The 17,272-nt window shown below is 38.3% G+C and overlaps 1 protein-coding gene across 1 annotated transcript; it reads right to left on the bottom strand.

The window, feature by feature from the left end:
- Positions 1–3,681: 3,681 nt before the first annotated feature.
- On the bottom strand, positions 3,682–16,129 carry LOC116255806 (uncharacterized). Its single transcript, XM_031631837.2, has 8 exons — positions 15,992–16,129; positions 14,591–15,206; positions 13,633–13,798; positions 13,505–13,555; positions 13,209–13,391; positions 12,956–13,064; positions 11,937–12,757; positions 3,682–4,372 (listed from the first exon to the last, which is right to left on the bottom strand). Exons 2-8 carry the CDS (start codon positions 15,049–15,051, stop codon positions 4,031–4,033), a joined length of 2,133 nt encoding a protein of 710 aa, XP_031487697.1. The 5' UTR covers positions 15,052–15,206; positions 15,992–16,129; the 3' UTR covers positions 3,682–4,030.
- Between the last annotated feature and the right edge of the window lie 1,143 nt (positions 16,130–17,272).

Below are 17,272 nucleotides of genomic sequence, written 5' to 3'. Positions count from 1 at the left end.
GAACTATTGTGTAGTCACACCTCGATGTTTAATGTTTAGAAAAAAAAATGGTTGAGTGTCAAAAGGTCGGGGTGTGACAAGTCGACCTGTTTCAAAGAATCCCTTAATCGCCCTGGTGACGTCATCTCCAACAATGTGCCAATAGCATTGGTAGAAGAAAGCCGGGAAGCCGTCAAGTTCTAGAGCACTATCAGCCTTAGAACTAAAGACTGCATGTTTGATTTCTGAGTCTGAGATAGAAGCAAAGAACTCTAGATTTTCTTCCCTAGAAACAATGAGGCTAGGGATTAAATGAACAAACATAGACCCAGTGACACCATCTTCATAGAGAACTTTAAAGAATTTGGTACATTCATCATTGATCTGGTCCTGAGCCTCAATGGTAAGGTCCCCTACAGATATAGCAAAAAGAGACTGCCTAGATTTCCTCATGGATGCAACCTGTTAATAAAATTTCGTGTTACGGTCGCCATTTTTCAGCCAATTAATTCTTGCTTTTGGGCCCAGAGCAGCTCTTCTTCTTTTAAAGTAGCTTGCAACTCAAGTCTGATGCAATACTCAAGGTCAGATAAGGATAAGTCATTGCTATCCATTCTTGCTTGAACAACATCTAGTTCTTCCTGAAGGGAGTCAATCTTTTGGGGAATATTCCCATAATGCAGACTATTCCAAGCTGAAAGTTTGCTGCAAGTAACCTCAAGCTTGGCTAGAACACAGACGAAGGCACACCCTGAGGCTTGAAAGCTCCAACCTTCACGAATGACTTCCTCACACTCACCTCTCAAGCTCCAATTCTAAAGGAACTTAAACTTAAACTGACCTCTTAAAGGATTCCTGTAAGAGGCTTTAATAGAGCGGAGCACCAGAGCACTGTGGTCCGAAGCACACCTAGGCAATATTTGAAGACTATTCTGATCCCCAACTTGAAGCACCCAAGCGGCATTGACCATTTCCCAGTCTAATTTACACAAGATTGTACTCGAGTTTTTCCTATTATTGCTCCAGGTGAAATGTCGCTGGGGGCCATCAACAATGCTGAGGTTATTGTCTGCTATGAACTGATTCAAGTCATTGCAAGAGGAGGAATTAGGGGCTCGACCACTTTTATCATTACTGTCTCTGACTGCATTAAAGTCCCCAATCACAGCAATAGGGAGGACCAAGTTTCTGAAAGAGTTGCTAAGAGTATGAAGAGCAACTTGACGGGTGAGACGATGAGGGTGAGGGTAGACCCCGAAGGTAGCAAAAGTTGGAGACCCATTACGCTCCTTGGCAATAAGACCGATCCAATCTCTGCAAAGAATAATGTCTATAACTCGGATGGTTGTGGAGTTCCATCCCGCAATAACACGAACCCGACCATCTGCTTGGTCATGGTTCAAAACAAAATTATACTTGCCATGTTTATTAAAGAAAGTAACAATGTGATTACCAGAAAACATAGAATCTAGTAAACACTATGTCAGGACTTTTCCCATGTAAGGAAATATAAACCGCACGTTGGGCTTCCTTCTGGACCAGCCCTTTGATATTCCAATTCAAAATCTTCATAAAAGGAAGGGGTGAAAGGGTAGTACCTTCAATCAACAAGGCAGATGAGGATCAGCTAGAAGGGATTCTGTTTGTCCTTCAGCAGGGAAGGGGCAGGCTTGCTATCAGCACTCAACTCGCCAGGATCGACTTCCATAGTGAGGTCCTGGCTAAATGGAGTAGACAAAATGTTGCTTCGCACTTGCTTGCCTTTCACTGGAAGCAAGGAGGAGAAAGAAGAATTATCTATGAGCAGGGCCCGGTTGTCTCCTGGGTCGATTGGCCATGAAGGGGGCACCTGAAAGGCAAGGGCCATTTGGGAAATCCTTCCCCTGAGAGTGAGACTGTTTCATATGCTTCTTGAGAGAGGTAGAAGATAGGGCATTCCCTGTTCCACTGGCCTTTGGGCTCCCAGCAATTTCCCCTGAGAGTCCAGAGTGAGGTTGGTGAGCAATAATCTTAGGAGTGTACTGTACATTAGAAGAAGCAGAGCAGTTTGTAGTATCCAAGGCCAGCTGGGATAGGCCAAGAGGGTGTCGTCTCTTATTGGAGCTAGCTCCTCTACTCTGAGCAATCCAAGCTGCCATAAGGTTGGGTTTCTCTAGATTTGTAGCCCCTTGTTCCTGCAGATCAGCTTGAGAGGAGACGTGGCTATCCCCCTCTTCCATGTTTGTTTGGAGCGCAGTGAACCTATTAGCTTCCAGAGCTTGCTTGGAGACCTCCTGCACAGTCCCAGAGCGTTTTGGTTTTGAAGATTTCCTTGCCATTCTCACTTTGGTCCAGTCACTTTGGTCACTGTTGTCAGATTTTTTCTCAACATCTTGCACCAAGCTCACCCTAGACTGAGCACAATTAGAGTCCAAGTGTGAGTGCACCACAATTGCGATAGAACCTGATCATATTTTCATAAACAATCTCCACCTGGATGAAGTCCCCATTAGTTCGGCGCAAGAAAATTTCTAGTTGTGGGGAGAAGCAGAGAGGAACCTCAATGCACATCCGAGCATAGCCCATGCGAACCAATGAACGAGTGAATGGGTCAATGCTGATGACTTCACCTCCCAATGTCCTAGCAATTCCTTCAAAGACCGATTGATTCCATAGTTCTGACGCCAGATTAGGGATTTGAATCCAGATAGGAATACACGCAGTATGGTCGACTTTCATCTCCATGCCAGGACGCCAACGACTAGCAACAAAAGTTTTAGCACCAATGCGCCAACAGTTCCTCCGCAGGATAGTTTGTAGTTCAGCTTCAGAGTCCACCCTGATGAGGTATAATCCTTTGCCCAGAACCGAGAACCGCAGGTTGCGAATTTCCTTGACTGGTGTCTCAAGCTCTTGAAGACGAAGCTATACTCCATATTTGCTTTGGAACCCCCTCCATAGAAGGTGCCAATGGCAGCAAACCTAAACGGCTTGGTCATCTCCTCATACATTTCATCTGGGATGAAAAGAAATTTGCGCCCATTCTCCTCCCGTATCTCTAGGTCCCCCAACTTGGAGAGTTCCTGTTGAACGCTGTTACCCACCATGGCAGCCCAACTCTTGAGAGGGGATTGAAAAGGTGTCTTTGGGTGCTCAGCTTTACTAGAGCCCTCAACAGGATGAAGGCACTGCTTTCTATCACCGACACAAGGGCCAGACTTAATCTCAGACTGCACGGGCAGAGTATCATCCGTTTCACGGTCTACCATGGTCACCTCTCTTAATGGGGCAGAGTCATCCTCACCTGTCCAAGGATGTCGAGAAGTCGCTGGAGGCCCAAGTTCCTTTTCTACTGGTAGCAAGGCGATTGAAACTAGTCCCCCATCTTTCGAGCCACCTGAAGGAGGAGGGACGGCTGCCGGATGGCCGGCGGCCATAAGCTGAAACAGTGGACAACGCAATGCCCTAGCGTTTTCCCCAAACCTGTCTCTCGGGAGAAACGGTGGACAACGCAATGCCCCAGCGTTTTCCATCGCATTCCTTAAAATTCGAAAAACATGCTAGCTCTGTTATACCCATTTAATGCATTTTAGATCAGCTTCTCCGCAGCCCACAGTGAGAAAACAAACAGGCAGAAAGAAAAGAAAGTAACATGAGTATGAACTTTGTGCTGGATTGTTTAAACGTTTGATTTCCAACTGAAAGGACTCAAGAAATACAACCTTGTAGCCACGTGGATGAAGCTCATGTTAAATAAGACAAACCTTTATCGTTGTTTTAAAATGATTATAACGGACTGTGAAATCATACAGGACGTAAACTTCAAACAAGAGATACATGTTTTACTGGTAACTCAATGATTCCAACACTAAGATGTGCCGAACTTTCCCTGTAATTACAATATCTTGGGAAGGCAAAAATATTTATCTGAATGAAATATGAAACTTGACCTGACCGAAAGTAATATATCAAAGGCTGCATCAGACTCTTTCTTTCAGCTCCACCATTTAATTAGAAAGGTTCAATTGATAAGAAGACAGATCCCATCAGTTGGCCAACCCCTACAAAGAACCTAAAAACCAGCCCAACCAGCAGGGCGAGTACTGCTATTTTCTCTTGGAGCAGTAGAGCTCCCAAAACGACCAGAATTTCCTTGATTTGAAGTTTTCATCTGTGACTGGCCGGGGGTTGCTGTAAACTGGTCCTCGTCAAATCCCCATGTTTCTGCTTGCTTTTTGCTCGTGTCTTTGCTAGTTCTTTGAACTGAGATCTTAGAATCAAGCTTTGGCGCAGACTGACTGTCCTGCTGACAGGAAAAGGCCTGCCATGTGGACTCGGTGGATGCTATGGTTGAACTCTGTGCTATCATGCCTTCATGAAGCTCCCATATTGATCCCTCAATCTTATCTCTTTGCTGTGAACAAGAACATGTCACGCATGGCAGAAACCAATGGAAGGACAAAAGGAAGAAACAAAAATGAAGTTGACTACGTGTACACTGTCTGTATTATATCTTGATTCATTTCTTGTACACAACCATTTTAATCCATGCAGGAGGAGAAAATTGAATTTGCCTTAAGTATGAAAGAGTGGTCCAAATTCCACAAACCAACAGTACATGTAAGACCTCAACAATTTGAAATAATGATTCAGCGAGAGAGAGAGAGAGAGAGATAATTGAATACTTTGATGTAGGATTGAGCATGAGCACATTAACAGAGGATCTATCAAGTGGAACTGCGGATAAGGAAAACAAATCTGAACTGGGGACTAGGCGATTAAGTTGCACGGATGGGGCAAAAAATTCTGAGAAGATGAATTGACAACTTGTGAAGATTTAAACAAGCACCGTGTAAAAAATAAATGAAGGACAAAGAAAAATAATACAGTCACAATGGTTCATACACCTAAGGATGAAGACTGGAGAAGAAATTTACCCAAATTATCAACTTCAGGGAATTATTTATAACACATAGGAAGAAAATCATTACCATTTCCAATAGATTATTGTCTTCTTGTGATGGTTGTGTTTCAATCATGATAATGCCTCAGCTAAGAGAACTTGAAGCACACAAAACTACACTACAGGATTTAAAAACCCAAAAACAGACAATATAAAAAATAGACTGAGATGGACACGTCACATAAATGAAAACGATACTTGATGTCTCGTTTGAACAAAAAATCAGCTTCTCATCGGATTTAAAGCTCAAAGAATGAGATTACCCTAAAAGGTATGTCAAATAAACAATATAAAAGCCTGCAAGAGTCAAAAATAAATTTGCTGCAGTACCAGAAGGCAGAAACTTCAACCCACGGTAAATTAATTTGGCCATATACGTTAAAATATGAAAAGCATTTTTAAACAAGAATAGTTCCAGGAATACATATACCGTGAGATTTAATCTATCTTTTATTAGTTGAATTGTTTTCCCAGAACATCATAATCAGCTTCACTAAGACACAAAACAATGTAACAGTTTCAACAATTAAACTTAAGCCCAAGAGATACTACAGGAATGTGACAGAGAATCGCTAGACAAACATAGGTTTGGTCAGGCTATAACACCACAGAGTGTAAACTATCCAAATAAACCATGTGATGCGAGAAATATTCATTCTACCTTGTATATCTTTAGTTATTTATCTAAGTCCACATTGTAAAAGGCCCTAAGCTCTCAGCATGGCTGATTGCCTAGGCTAGCTACTTTTAAGCGACTTGGCATTTGAAGATGCCAACAACATTGCCTAAGAGACCAAGGCTTGCTTAGATGCACAATAGCTTGAGCTTTTCCATTGACAATCTAAATTTCTTTTATTTATACTTTCTCATTTATTTCTTCTTTAGAGAGTTTTTTTTTCCCTTTTTTTGTTTTTGTGCAGTTTTTTGTTGTTGTATGAGATTTTTCATTAAAAATATGCGCACAAGCATATTTTTAATTACAATCACATTTCTCATATTATTATACTTTGAATGTTTTAGGTTATTTGAGTTTTTAATTTGCATAGAAAATACATATTCACAAATCTTCTAAAAACATTTTCTTGTTAAGTCGAATTATAATAAAGGACAAGTTTATGCTACACAATGTTAATATGAACTACGATTAATTGAGCATTTATGTACCTCTCTTCAAAATAGAATAGTAATTTAGGTTCATTTTAGGATTTTGGTTTCCCGAATTAGAATTAGAGATTTAGCAGGAGATGGTAAGATCTTGCGTGCTCTATAACATTGAAAAACATTCATATCTACTTGTAAGTTTTTCTTTTCTTGCCTTACAAAACTTGTAAGCATTAGCTGTTCAACTACATGAATACTGCAGCAGCAGTATTGAACTGCGTCCAAACGTTCTTCAAAGGAACATAGTTTGCACCAAATTGTGACATCTATTGACATTGAATCTGAGTCAAGTAATTTCCTGTATTCCCCATTGCCTTAATATGTTATCCTGTTTCTGCAAAACCATGGAGACTATTCTTCACCTCAGTTTGGCCTTTCCTGTAATTTTTTAGACAGCTTATATTTGAAAAAATTGAATCTCTAACTTCTTGACCTGAAGAGACTAATTTTTCATCTCATTAGAAGTATATAACTTTTTGAGCATCCATAGGGATCAATTCCATTCCCACCACAGTTTTTTGTGCAATAAAACAAAGATCATAAAAGAGTTGCCTCCACCAGAATTATTAGAAATCTTGATTTCACAATTGCTGGTTGCCTACATCACATCTACTCTCTCCTAGGAGGTACCATTGCCTAAATTCTAGATGATTGTTCTGCAATAGGGTTGTGGAATAAGATGGCCACTACATATTCAAAAGCAAATTTAGACTCCAAAAGCAACAGTATAGGAAGTGTGAGAACTGAGGGCATATGACCCATTGATAAAACATCTCTTCGCTAGCATTGCAGATGACTCAAATGCTCCAGTAAATTCTATTAGAGAATGATTTTGATTCATCTCCAAAGCAACCTGATGTTCATCTAGTCAATCCATATGAGCAGTGTCGAAGGCATGTATATACCAGAAGAGCAAAGGAACCATAACTCAAAGCCACTACTGGTCAACACGAGTGGTCTTTGGTTAGGAGGTCTGAAAGAGTTTTTCATCTCATTCATAGATGGGTAAGATGAAATATGTCATAGATTTTCATTTTACAAAATATTTTTATTGTAAGTTGAAAAGCAAATTAAGCCTATTGCTTTTAATGAAGCCACAAATTCTATGTAAATTGAGGCAATGGATGATTAGATGGAAGCAAGTGCAAACCATGGGAAATTGCTCCTAGGCCCTTTAATAAGAATGTTGTTCGCTCCAAGTGGTGCACAAAACAAAAAATAAACCAGATGGAACCACAGAGCACTATAAAGTAAGATTAGTGGAGAAAGGATGTATGCAAGCATATAGCCCAATCGTGGTGGAATTTTTAACTCCATTGTAAAGATGGAGACTATCCACATAATTCCTTTAACAATTACTCATGGATAGGTGATGAAGCAGTTGAACGTAAAGAATGCTTTCTTTCATGATGGTGAAAAGGAAGAAGAATATATCAAACAACCGCTTTGATATGTGGCAGACGATCCCAAACTTATGCATTCAAACTAAATACAGCCATTAAAGGGCTAAGGCAAGATTCAAGTTCTTGGTTCGATTAGGCTCTTACAAGAAATTTGAAATCATTAGATCATTCTTTATTTACTTTTCATAATAAAGATATGGTTGCTTTGTTGCTTATATATGTGGATGATATAATCATATAAGAAATTCAAAATAGCATATTCAGGTAGTGAAATCTCTATCAAGTCAAAGAATTAAAATGAAAGATCTTCAGGATCGCAAGTATTTACTTGAAAGTTGTAGCACAAGTATACCATAAATCTATAGATCAAGGCTGAGAATACAAGATTGAAGATTGTAAATCTTTGGCTACTCAAGGTGTGTTGTATTATGAAATTAGTACTCAAGATGGAGATTAATATGACGATCCTACTCACTATCACAACATTATAGGTATACTACAGTATCACACTTTTACTAAACCAAACATTACTTATTTTGTGAACCAAGTGCCTCAGTTCATGCATGAACCATGGTTTGGAGATATGGATGTTGTATAGAGGATTTTAAGATGTTTAAAAGTGATAGTTGAGCATGGACTCTTTTATCAAAAAAATCAATGGACTGGAGTTCATGAAGTAATCATTTATACAGATGGCAAATCATCTTTGATAAGGGAAGACCTGTCCCTATTCATTGCATCTCTCCTGGAGAAAATTTGGTGTCTTGAAGTACCAAAAAGGAAGGCCGTTGCTAGGTCATGAGGCTGAATATCACTTTATGACTGCCACCACAGCCAAGTTAATATGAGTAAGGCATTTGCCGACGGAGCTGGGAGAGCTGATTTCAAGAACACTTTGTTATGTGACAATAAGAGCGTTTACCAATATACCTTTTAATCTTACATATCATGGTCGAAAAAAGCACATTGAATAGATTGACATTTTCTGAGGCAAAAGGTGGAAAGGAAAGAAATTGAATATTTGAAAAAGACAACAAGTGGTTGATCTATTCACAAAGGGACGGCAAATATTTCAATTTTAAAAGAGCAAGCTATCTAGGCTCAAACTTGAGGAAGGTCCCCACGCGTTTTCTGTACAATAAAAAGGGCTAAATCAAAGCTAACAGTTGGTTCACCTCTAAAATAAAGGAAAAGACAATGGAAATGAATACAAAAGATATTCTTATAGCCCGTTTGGCAAAATGAACAATATGTAACTGTCCCATGAATATGGCCCAAAGATTGGGGCAGATTCATGGAACACCTTAAAAAGTATTCAATGGATCTGCTCAATTTTTAGGGCAGATTTACTTTCCAAACGAGCCCTTAGGAATTAAAACCCCCTGCAGATGTGTTAGCAACCTTACCTCAAATGACTATCAAGCAAAACGGGCAAGAAGAATGGTACACGGATTAGCCACCAATGTACAGATAATACTAATAACTCCTTAAACTTGTCTCCTCATTTAGGAGAACGCAATATAATTAGAGGAGATGATTTTATCATCCCATCACTCCTAAAGAAAATGCATAAGTTCCTATGTCTAGTTCTCTCTTTTTGCCTAATATTTTACCTGCCCCCAATATTAAAAGAATATTGTGTCTAAACTGGTAGACAATACCAATTTTTCTATTGAAATTACTCGTTCTTTGGTGTATGTCAAATATCTTCAAATGATCTACCTTGAGATCATCTACCTCAAAGTCATTGACACAAAGACAGTCCTTGTCATTCAGATGTTTATAATATTTCCTATCAGGGGGAACAACGAGGAAATATGTATATCTTCAAGGAGGGCCCATATCTATTCAATTTCTTACTTGAGATCTTCTACCTCAAAGTGATTGACACAAAGGAAGTCCTTGTCATTCAGATGTTTATAGTTCCAATGCAAGACACTCATTCAGATGTTTATCATATTTCCCAATACAACAAGCCAAATTTATGGTATAATCCTTTTAGTCATTGTTGTCATGGTTTTACTGATTTTGTGTTAGAAAACCTAATTGTAAAGTTTGCATCTTGTCTTTGATACAAAAAAACGTTCAAGTTATCAGTCATGCAAAAGTTATGAACTTTCTTTTAGTTCTATTAATAAAAAAGCCTCAAAAGCTTTTGAAACTATATGATGATATATGGAGGCTAGGCCCTGCTTACTTGCATATGGGTCATGGCATTTAGTATTATGTCCTGTTCATAGATTGTTACTCTCATTGAACTTGGATCCACTTTATAAAACATAATTCTAAAATTTCTCTATTATTGCAAGACTTTTATGCTCTCATAGAAACAAAATTCTCTTCAACATTGTGCATTTTCAATGTGATGGTGGAGGTATTCCTTGAGAAATTACACTGTTCAAACTTCAAAGTACCATGAGTATGCACATCAGCCTCTTAACAAAAGCTCTCATACAATAGTTTATTGGTAACTGCCTTTTGGGCACCCTGACTATAATATGACTTGCTCGCCTTTGTGTATATTATATATTATATTCATGTTGATAAATCTCTTAAATAACTTTTAGGATAAAGCCAAAAAGTGCAGATTCATTGGACATGCAGACGATTATAAAGAGCGTAGGTGTTATTGTCTTGGCACTAAGCATATCAAAATTTTTTAAAACGTAGCATTTGATGAACAAGATTTCAGGGATGTGTCATCACCACAACAAGAGATGTGCAAATTATTTGTCAGCAAAGGTGAGACTTGTCAGCCATCTTGGGGGACTTTCAACTCAAATGGGGAGATTCAAGAAATATAGTTGCAACACAAAATGGTAGGCCTGAAAAGTTGAGCTATTATCTGATCATGTCTATGTTTCAGCATAAAGAGGTCCTCCTCTAGAAACTATAAAATAAAATATAACCCCACTTATATGAAGATAAAAAAGATTTCACATCCAATCTGAAGGTGGAATAGTTATGATAGCTTTTGATGGATTTTCAATTTTTTATGTCTCAAGTTGCCAAACAAGATGAACCTGTCAAATTTTACCAAGCCATTAGATCTCACAAGGGGATAGAAACCATGAATGAAGAAATGGAATCCCTGCATAAATGTTAGACCTACGAAGTTGTACCTAGACATAAGGTGAAGTGGGTTTCTAAACTTAAATATACAATTACTAACAAATGGTGAAGTACTTGTCGTTGAAAACCTATTAAAATGAATGATCTTGGAGAGTTAAGATACTTCTTTAGGGTTGAAGTCGATACTCAAGGTGACATGTTGATTCTTATGCAACATAAGTATCCATTTGATTTATTGAGCAGGGCAACAATGATAGATTGAAATCCTATAAAGAACCTAGTATATTACATTGAAGATTGAGTTATGAAAATGGAGACTTGCATGATAACCTGACGAGATATGGAGAGTTATTGAGATGCTAAAAATCTTAGTTTTATCAGCCAGACATTGTCCATTCCATTAATCAATCCTAAGTTATGCATGAACTAAGAACTAGTCAACTTCATGTTGTATAAAGAATTTTGAGTTATTTAAAAGGGACCGTTAGAGTTGGACTTGTTTGTCAAAAGAAGTAGGTTTGACAAAGAAGGCCAATGTAGATGCAGATTGGCTAGGAGATCTAGATAATAGGCGATCTGTTTCTAAGTAGCTCATTGAAAAAATCCTACTGTCATTGAGTAGTAAAAAAAAAAAAAAGGAAGAAGAAGAAAGAATGAAAGGTTGTTGCAAGATCTAGTACTAAAGCAAAATACAGGTCGATGGCAGCTGGAACTAAAGCTACATGGGCCTGACATCTGCTAAGTAATTTGGGAGAAGAAGTCTTTCTTCTAATCTCTACTATAGTGTGACAATCAAAGGGCTATCCATATTGCAATTATCGCTGTCCATCACAGTCAAAAAGCATATTGAAATAGATCAATACTTTATTGGACAGAATGTTGAAGACAAAAGGATCAAGCTGTCTCATGTCCAGGCAGCCAGTGATGCCTTGCTGGGCCGTCCCCGGTGGCATTAGGGATGGTGACTGCCAACCCTACTGTAGCTACGCAGAGGGAGGCCATTGTTGAGCCAGGGAGCCTCTTTCTTCTCTCTCTCATTATGTATGTACATATATAACACAGATATAAACATGAGAAATAAGTTAAAGCTGGTAAGTTAGCAAGCCGAGCTTGACCACACTGCTTTCTTAAATCAGAGGTGGGCCAGCTCCAACTGTTTTAAGGCCTCAAATCCATCAGATTAGATAACCCCATTCCAATTGGTACAGTTATCTTACTAAGCCACGCTTGGATCGGATGAACAACCTACTGGTCACTGCTTCATTCATTCACCTGGCCTTTTTGAGACTAGTCTGATGATTTTGAAACTGTTATAGGTTTTCTATGCATACTTATTAACTAACATATAGTTCATAATGTAAGTATTGGAAGAAACATACCAGACTATTGGCCTGCCAACTGCCAGAAGGCTTTTGGCTTTGTGGTGCTTGAAGCTGCGACGTTGCAGTATCACTTGAACAATTTTTCTTTACAGAACCTCCAGATGCAACAACTTGCTTTAGCTCCTGGATCTCCTGTCTTTGAGACCGACAGATAGCCATCAGTTTTTCATATTTGGCTGTTATTTCTGCCTTCTCTTTTGCAACCTGTTTCAGCTCTTCCCTCAACTTCTCTGCTTCTGCATGCAGTTCTTCTTTCTTCAATCTTTCATTCTCTAGGTTCAACTTATTGCAGTCAAATTCTGCAGTAAAAGAACCAAACATCTCGCTACTGGGAGTTCCTAAAGTCTCAGATTTGCCTGCCTTATTGCTAGTTAAGGAGGAAGTGCTGGAGGCATCAGAAATACAATCAGTATTCTCAGAGAAAAATCTTATCTCATATCCCTCTGAAGGACCTTCAACAATTTTTTTGTTTGTATTACTATGAGCACTTGTAACCTTATGTCTAGCTCTTTGGTGCACTTCCTTTGGAGGACTAATCCCGTTGACAGTATGATGACTACTTTCTCGAATCTGTCGGCTACTTTCTCTTATTTTGTCATTATTGGGATCCTTGTCAAACTTAGGACCGTTTTCATCAGAAACATTTGTCCCCTGAGCATGCAAGGTGGACCAGAAAGAACCAAACTGACTACTACTTCCAGTAGACTTTGGAGCATCTTGTGTGGATGATGAACTGTATATTTGTTCCTTAGATGATGGCGGTGGGGGTGGAGCCCTGCTTGGAGTAAGACTTGTTCGCCTTGACTGAGTTGGAATACCTAACAGTTCCATTCTGAAGAAGATGAGAATCATGTAATTGAGCAACCAAGAATGATTTGTTTTCAGAACTAGGTTTTAGAGATTCTTAAGTAGATGAGAGAAGAACAAGACCAAAGAGTTTGAATAGAAAAAGCAACAGTTTTTTGACCTAATAAAGATGAGACAACATAAGGAAAAGATTACAAACTACGACTAACCATTGTCTTTGCCATCACTATAAGGAAGTTTTTCAGTTAGAGAAGCTGGTCTATCAGGAGCATGTTTCTGCAATTCTATAGGTAACTGTTCATTAACACGACGCCACACCTGTCATAGATAAGAACAGAACTTGAAAGACATGAAATATACTTCTGGCCTTAGAGCAAACCATCCCTGGTTAGCACAGAGACCAACAATCTAGAAACTAACCTACTACTATTGAGATGAATGTCCAATCAAGCAAATCCTTGCCTGCATGATGTCTGGTCGAGCATCAGGAGCAGCCTGAAGCATGTCCCGGATCAAATCTTTAACTGAAGTACTATATCTAGGTAGATCAGGAATCCGGTAATTCACATTCAAAACTTGTAGCTTGGACTCCCCATCAAAAGCAGATTTGAGGTAACATATTCTGTACAAAAGACAACCAAGAGCCTGCAATCCACAATGGAGGAAAATTCACCATTTGAGCATCAAATGCTTTAGCTCCCATTCATGAATCTGGACAGGCTCAAGAGTCAAAACACAAGAGCAGTAAATGTACTCACCCAAATATCAACTTTCTCATTTATGAGTTCCTTCCTGAAAAGGTCCCACATCTACAAAAGAACAACAAAAGCTGACATTAGCAGATTGGGATCTTCACATGCATAATAAGCAAAGCAATAGTTCTAACCTCAGGAGCCCTATAGGCTGGTGTGGTATGCTTCCTAATGTTGTCCTCTTCAATACCCATTTCTTCAGGCCTTTCATACCGCTTGTGCTGGGTTGAGGTGCTACCAAAATCACATAACTTCCATGCCTCATCAGGTCCCAGTAGAACATTTTCAGCTTTCAGATCCCTGAATAATCGTTGTAGGAGGATTCAGAGAAGGAACTACTATCTTTCAGCACAAGAAAGTCTCAATTGTAAATCAAATATAATGTTCGTTATTTATCAAAATAATGAGTAACTATATGTGTGCCAAATATGAATAATATTATACGACTGCTATAAGGGGATGTAGAGAAGAACATTTATCTTTCTGCATAAGAAAAACTAAGAATCCATCTTTGAATTGTTCTAATTATTAAATTTTTATGCTTACAAGGATACAGAAACAGCATATGCTAACATGCATAAGGAGTGACTAAAACAATTAAACATGACAAAATCCTCAATTTCAGTGGAATCAAATTCTGCACAATAAATTCAACCATTATGCGTGCATCCTACACGACAAAGAACAGTCATTCGTTTGTTTTCACATAACCTTCTGCCTTCAGTACATCTGATATTCATCAAATGTCGCACTATTTTGATTGACATCAACCAAAACTATGATGCCAATGCACCAGAACTTACAGTGAAACCAACATTTATCCCTTCAAAATTTTTTCTTCTTGCTAACAAGGCACATGATGCCTTCTAGAAGTTCCTTTTTAATAGTTTTATCCATCTCCTAAGTGATACCAAAAAAGTCCCAGTAAAAAACCTCATGTCAGAAGTTTACCAATATATGCATCATGCAACAAATTTCATATGTGGTACGCATGAAGAAATTCTGTAAAAGAGAAGACAGTGGAAGATCTAAACATCAAATTTCAGGCAGTTCCTATCTTATCTCAAAGATTGGAACGGAAAAAAACTTCACCTATGTGCAACTGGTGGTGAATGGCTATGCATTGCAAAAACTGCATTACAAACATCTCTAAATATCAAAAGGATCTGCTTCTCCTCGAAGAACCCAGCACCCTTGCTCTCCAAGACACTGACCAATGACTTCTCGCAGTACTCCATGACTAAGAATGCTTCTTTAGTACGACCAAAATCCAGAATACTGTGAGCATAAAGTGTGACCACATTAGGATGTCCCTTCAGCAATTTCATGACCTCAATCTCCTTCTTCACGAGATCCATCGACTCTCCATCATTGCAAATGATGTGTTTTAAAGCATATTGCTTTCCTGAATAACAATCGCGAGCAAGATAGACACTTGAGAACCCGCCTTCAGCAATGGCGTTTCGAACCTGGATCTTTAAATTCTCGATGTCAAATGTGCGGCCGTCAATACCAGACTGCTCCTTGGGAATCAAATTATTGAATATCCACATTGCCTTCGGAGGTTTGGATCCTCTCAAACCGCGGAGGATCCTTTTGGTAGAACCACGATCTTAATAAGGAGTCGAACGCTAAAAAAGAGCCTGAACGAACACTCGAAGATTTACTATTATTCCGAGTCCGATCCTTCGGCACAAGATTGAGTCTCCTGAACAGAAGTAAGGAAAGTCCGTTAAACAGACATTATAAAAAGGATTCGGATAAGAGAAAAAAGAAGGAAATGAAAGAAGCTGACAAATCAACCAACCATGGCTTACTGAAAAACTGAACTCAAAAGAACAATGAATAATTCATAATGCAGCGCCTTCAAGGTTATGCTGACTACCACACATTCTTATAGTACATTATAAAAAAAAATGTTCATTTATTTTACGAGGCAAATTGTCGGCAAGGATAGTGAGGTGCAGCTTCACCATCCAATATCACATTAAAAATTCACTTTCCCCGATTCATGGCGGTATTTTCGGAACGCAGAGTTCTCAAGAAAAGAAGAGCTACTGAAGAGGTAAGATCGGTTAAAATAGCTCAATTAGAGCAAGTCCGTCCGTCATTTTCTTTTAAATTTCCTCGAAAGAGATACCAAAGCCAGGAAGGTCAGAACCGGATTGTAGTTTGAAGATCTCGCCAATGAACTACAAAATTCCTCATCGAGACATCTGAATCGTCTTGTTTTTCATCAAACATCAAAGAGCCAACGTCCAGAAGTGAACTGATCGCTGAACAAACGATCCATCTCTTCCCCGTTTATTCAAACTCCAAATCGCTCGAACAAACAAGGAACAGAATAAAAAACGAAAAAAGAGAAAACGAAATTGCAGCTTCAGCAGCAATCTTCGATCGATCCAAGCCCTCAAGTCAAGATTTGAGAGTCCCAAATCAAAATTTTCATCCGATAAGCAGAAGAATGAATAAAGACAAGGATGGAAAGCTCACCACAATCCTAAAGAGATCGGGCCAGCGAGAATTCGCACAATTCTTCTGACAAAACGAGAGATATAATTGCTCCTCTGCGGCACCTCCCTCGCCCGCGAGAGAGAGAGAAAGAGAGAGAGAGAGAGAGAGGTTCGTTGGGTTTTGTTTGGTTCCGTCTCCGTTCCCGTTTATAGATATCAGAAATTATCATTCAGAGCCTATAATTCAGTCTTAAGCTCAATCAGAGCCTCGAGCTTCGTGTCATTTACTTTCAAAGTATGAGGTTGAATTTGGCGAACAGCTTTCAAATAAACCTTACCTTTACCAACGAATTTATTCCTTAACCCAAGTTAGAAATATCAGTCAGAATGACTGGATTTACATAATAATGTGTTTTTTTTTTCTAACAGACTGGACCCATATTTTCAGCTGCACAATAAATAAATAAACAAACAAACAAATATATATATATATATATATATATATATATATATATATATATATATATATATATATATATATATAGGTAAAAACCAGTCAAGGATAAAAACCTAAACCCTTTAGTTTTTTTGCTAGAAAATTACTGTAAATAAAATATAAAAATCCTAATATATTTATAAAAATTTGATATAAAACATGCTTTGAATCAAGTTGTTTTTATGAAAAATGTTGATTTTTCTGTTGTCAAAATGTTGATGCTATGAGAGCCATCCATTTTTTCTTATTATAAAAACACTAGTAAAAAAAATGATAAACTTAATATATATTTTGCATCAAACTATCATTAAGATCATATTCATAAGGTTAGATAGAAAAAATACACTTTAAATATCATATTTAAAGAGTCTGATTTCTGTCACTAACTTTTCTACACACACACACACACACACACACACACATATATATATATATATATATATATATATATATATATATATATATATATATATATATATATATATATAACAGGAACAATAACTTTAAAGCCTTCTTTTGCTATCTAATAGTGAAAATTAAGCTTGTGACAATCCCTTTTTAGATGCGATCAGTTAGAAATAGTTGAATCATGTGCTCCCAGGGTCTTTGCTCAATCACAGACCACGGCTAGTGGTCAGTAGGTCATTGATTCGAGTGGCATGGGCACTATATCTCTGCAAAGGAGTTTTACACCACCAGGCGAGTGACAAGGTTTTCAGACCTGACCTAGGTTTTCTTCGAGTTAAAATTTAAAAAGAAAGAAAGTGCTTTAATGGAGTAGATTGAGTGACACAATAGATTCCATAGTACTTGCTCCCATACTTG

The sequence above is a fragment of the Nymphaea colorata genome, chromosome 6, assembly GCF_008831285.2.
Source record: "Nymphaea colorata isolate Beijing-Zhang1983 chromosome 6, ASM883128v2, whole genome shotgun sequence".
In the NCBI taxonomy this organism is placed as follows: domain Eukaryota; kingdom Viridiplantae; phylum Streptophyta; class Magnoliopsida; order Nymphaeales; family Nymphaeaceae; genus Nymphaea; species Nymphaea colorata.
This window is presented reverse-complemented; position numbering and strand designations above follow the sequence as displayed.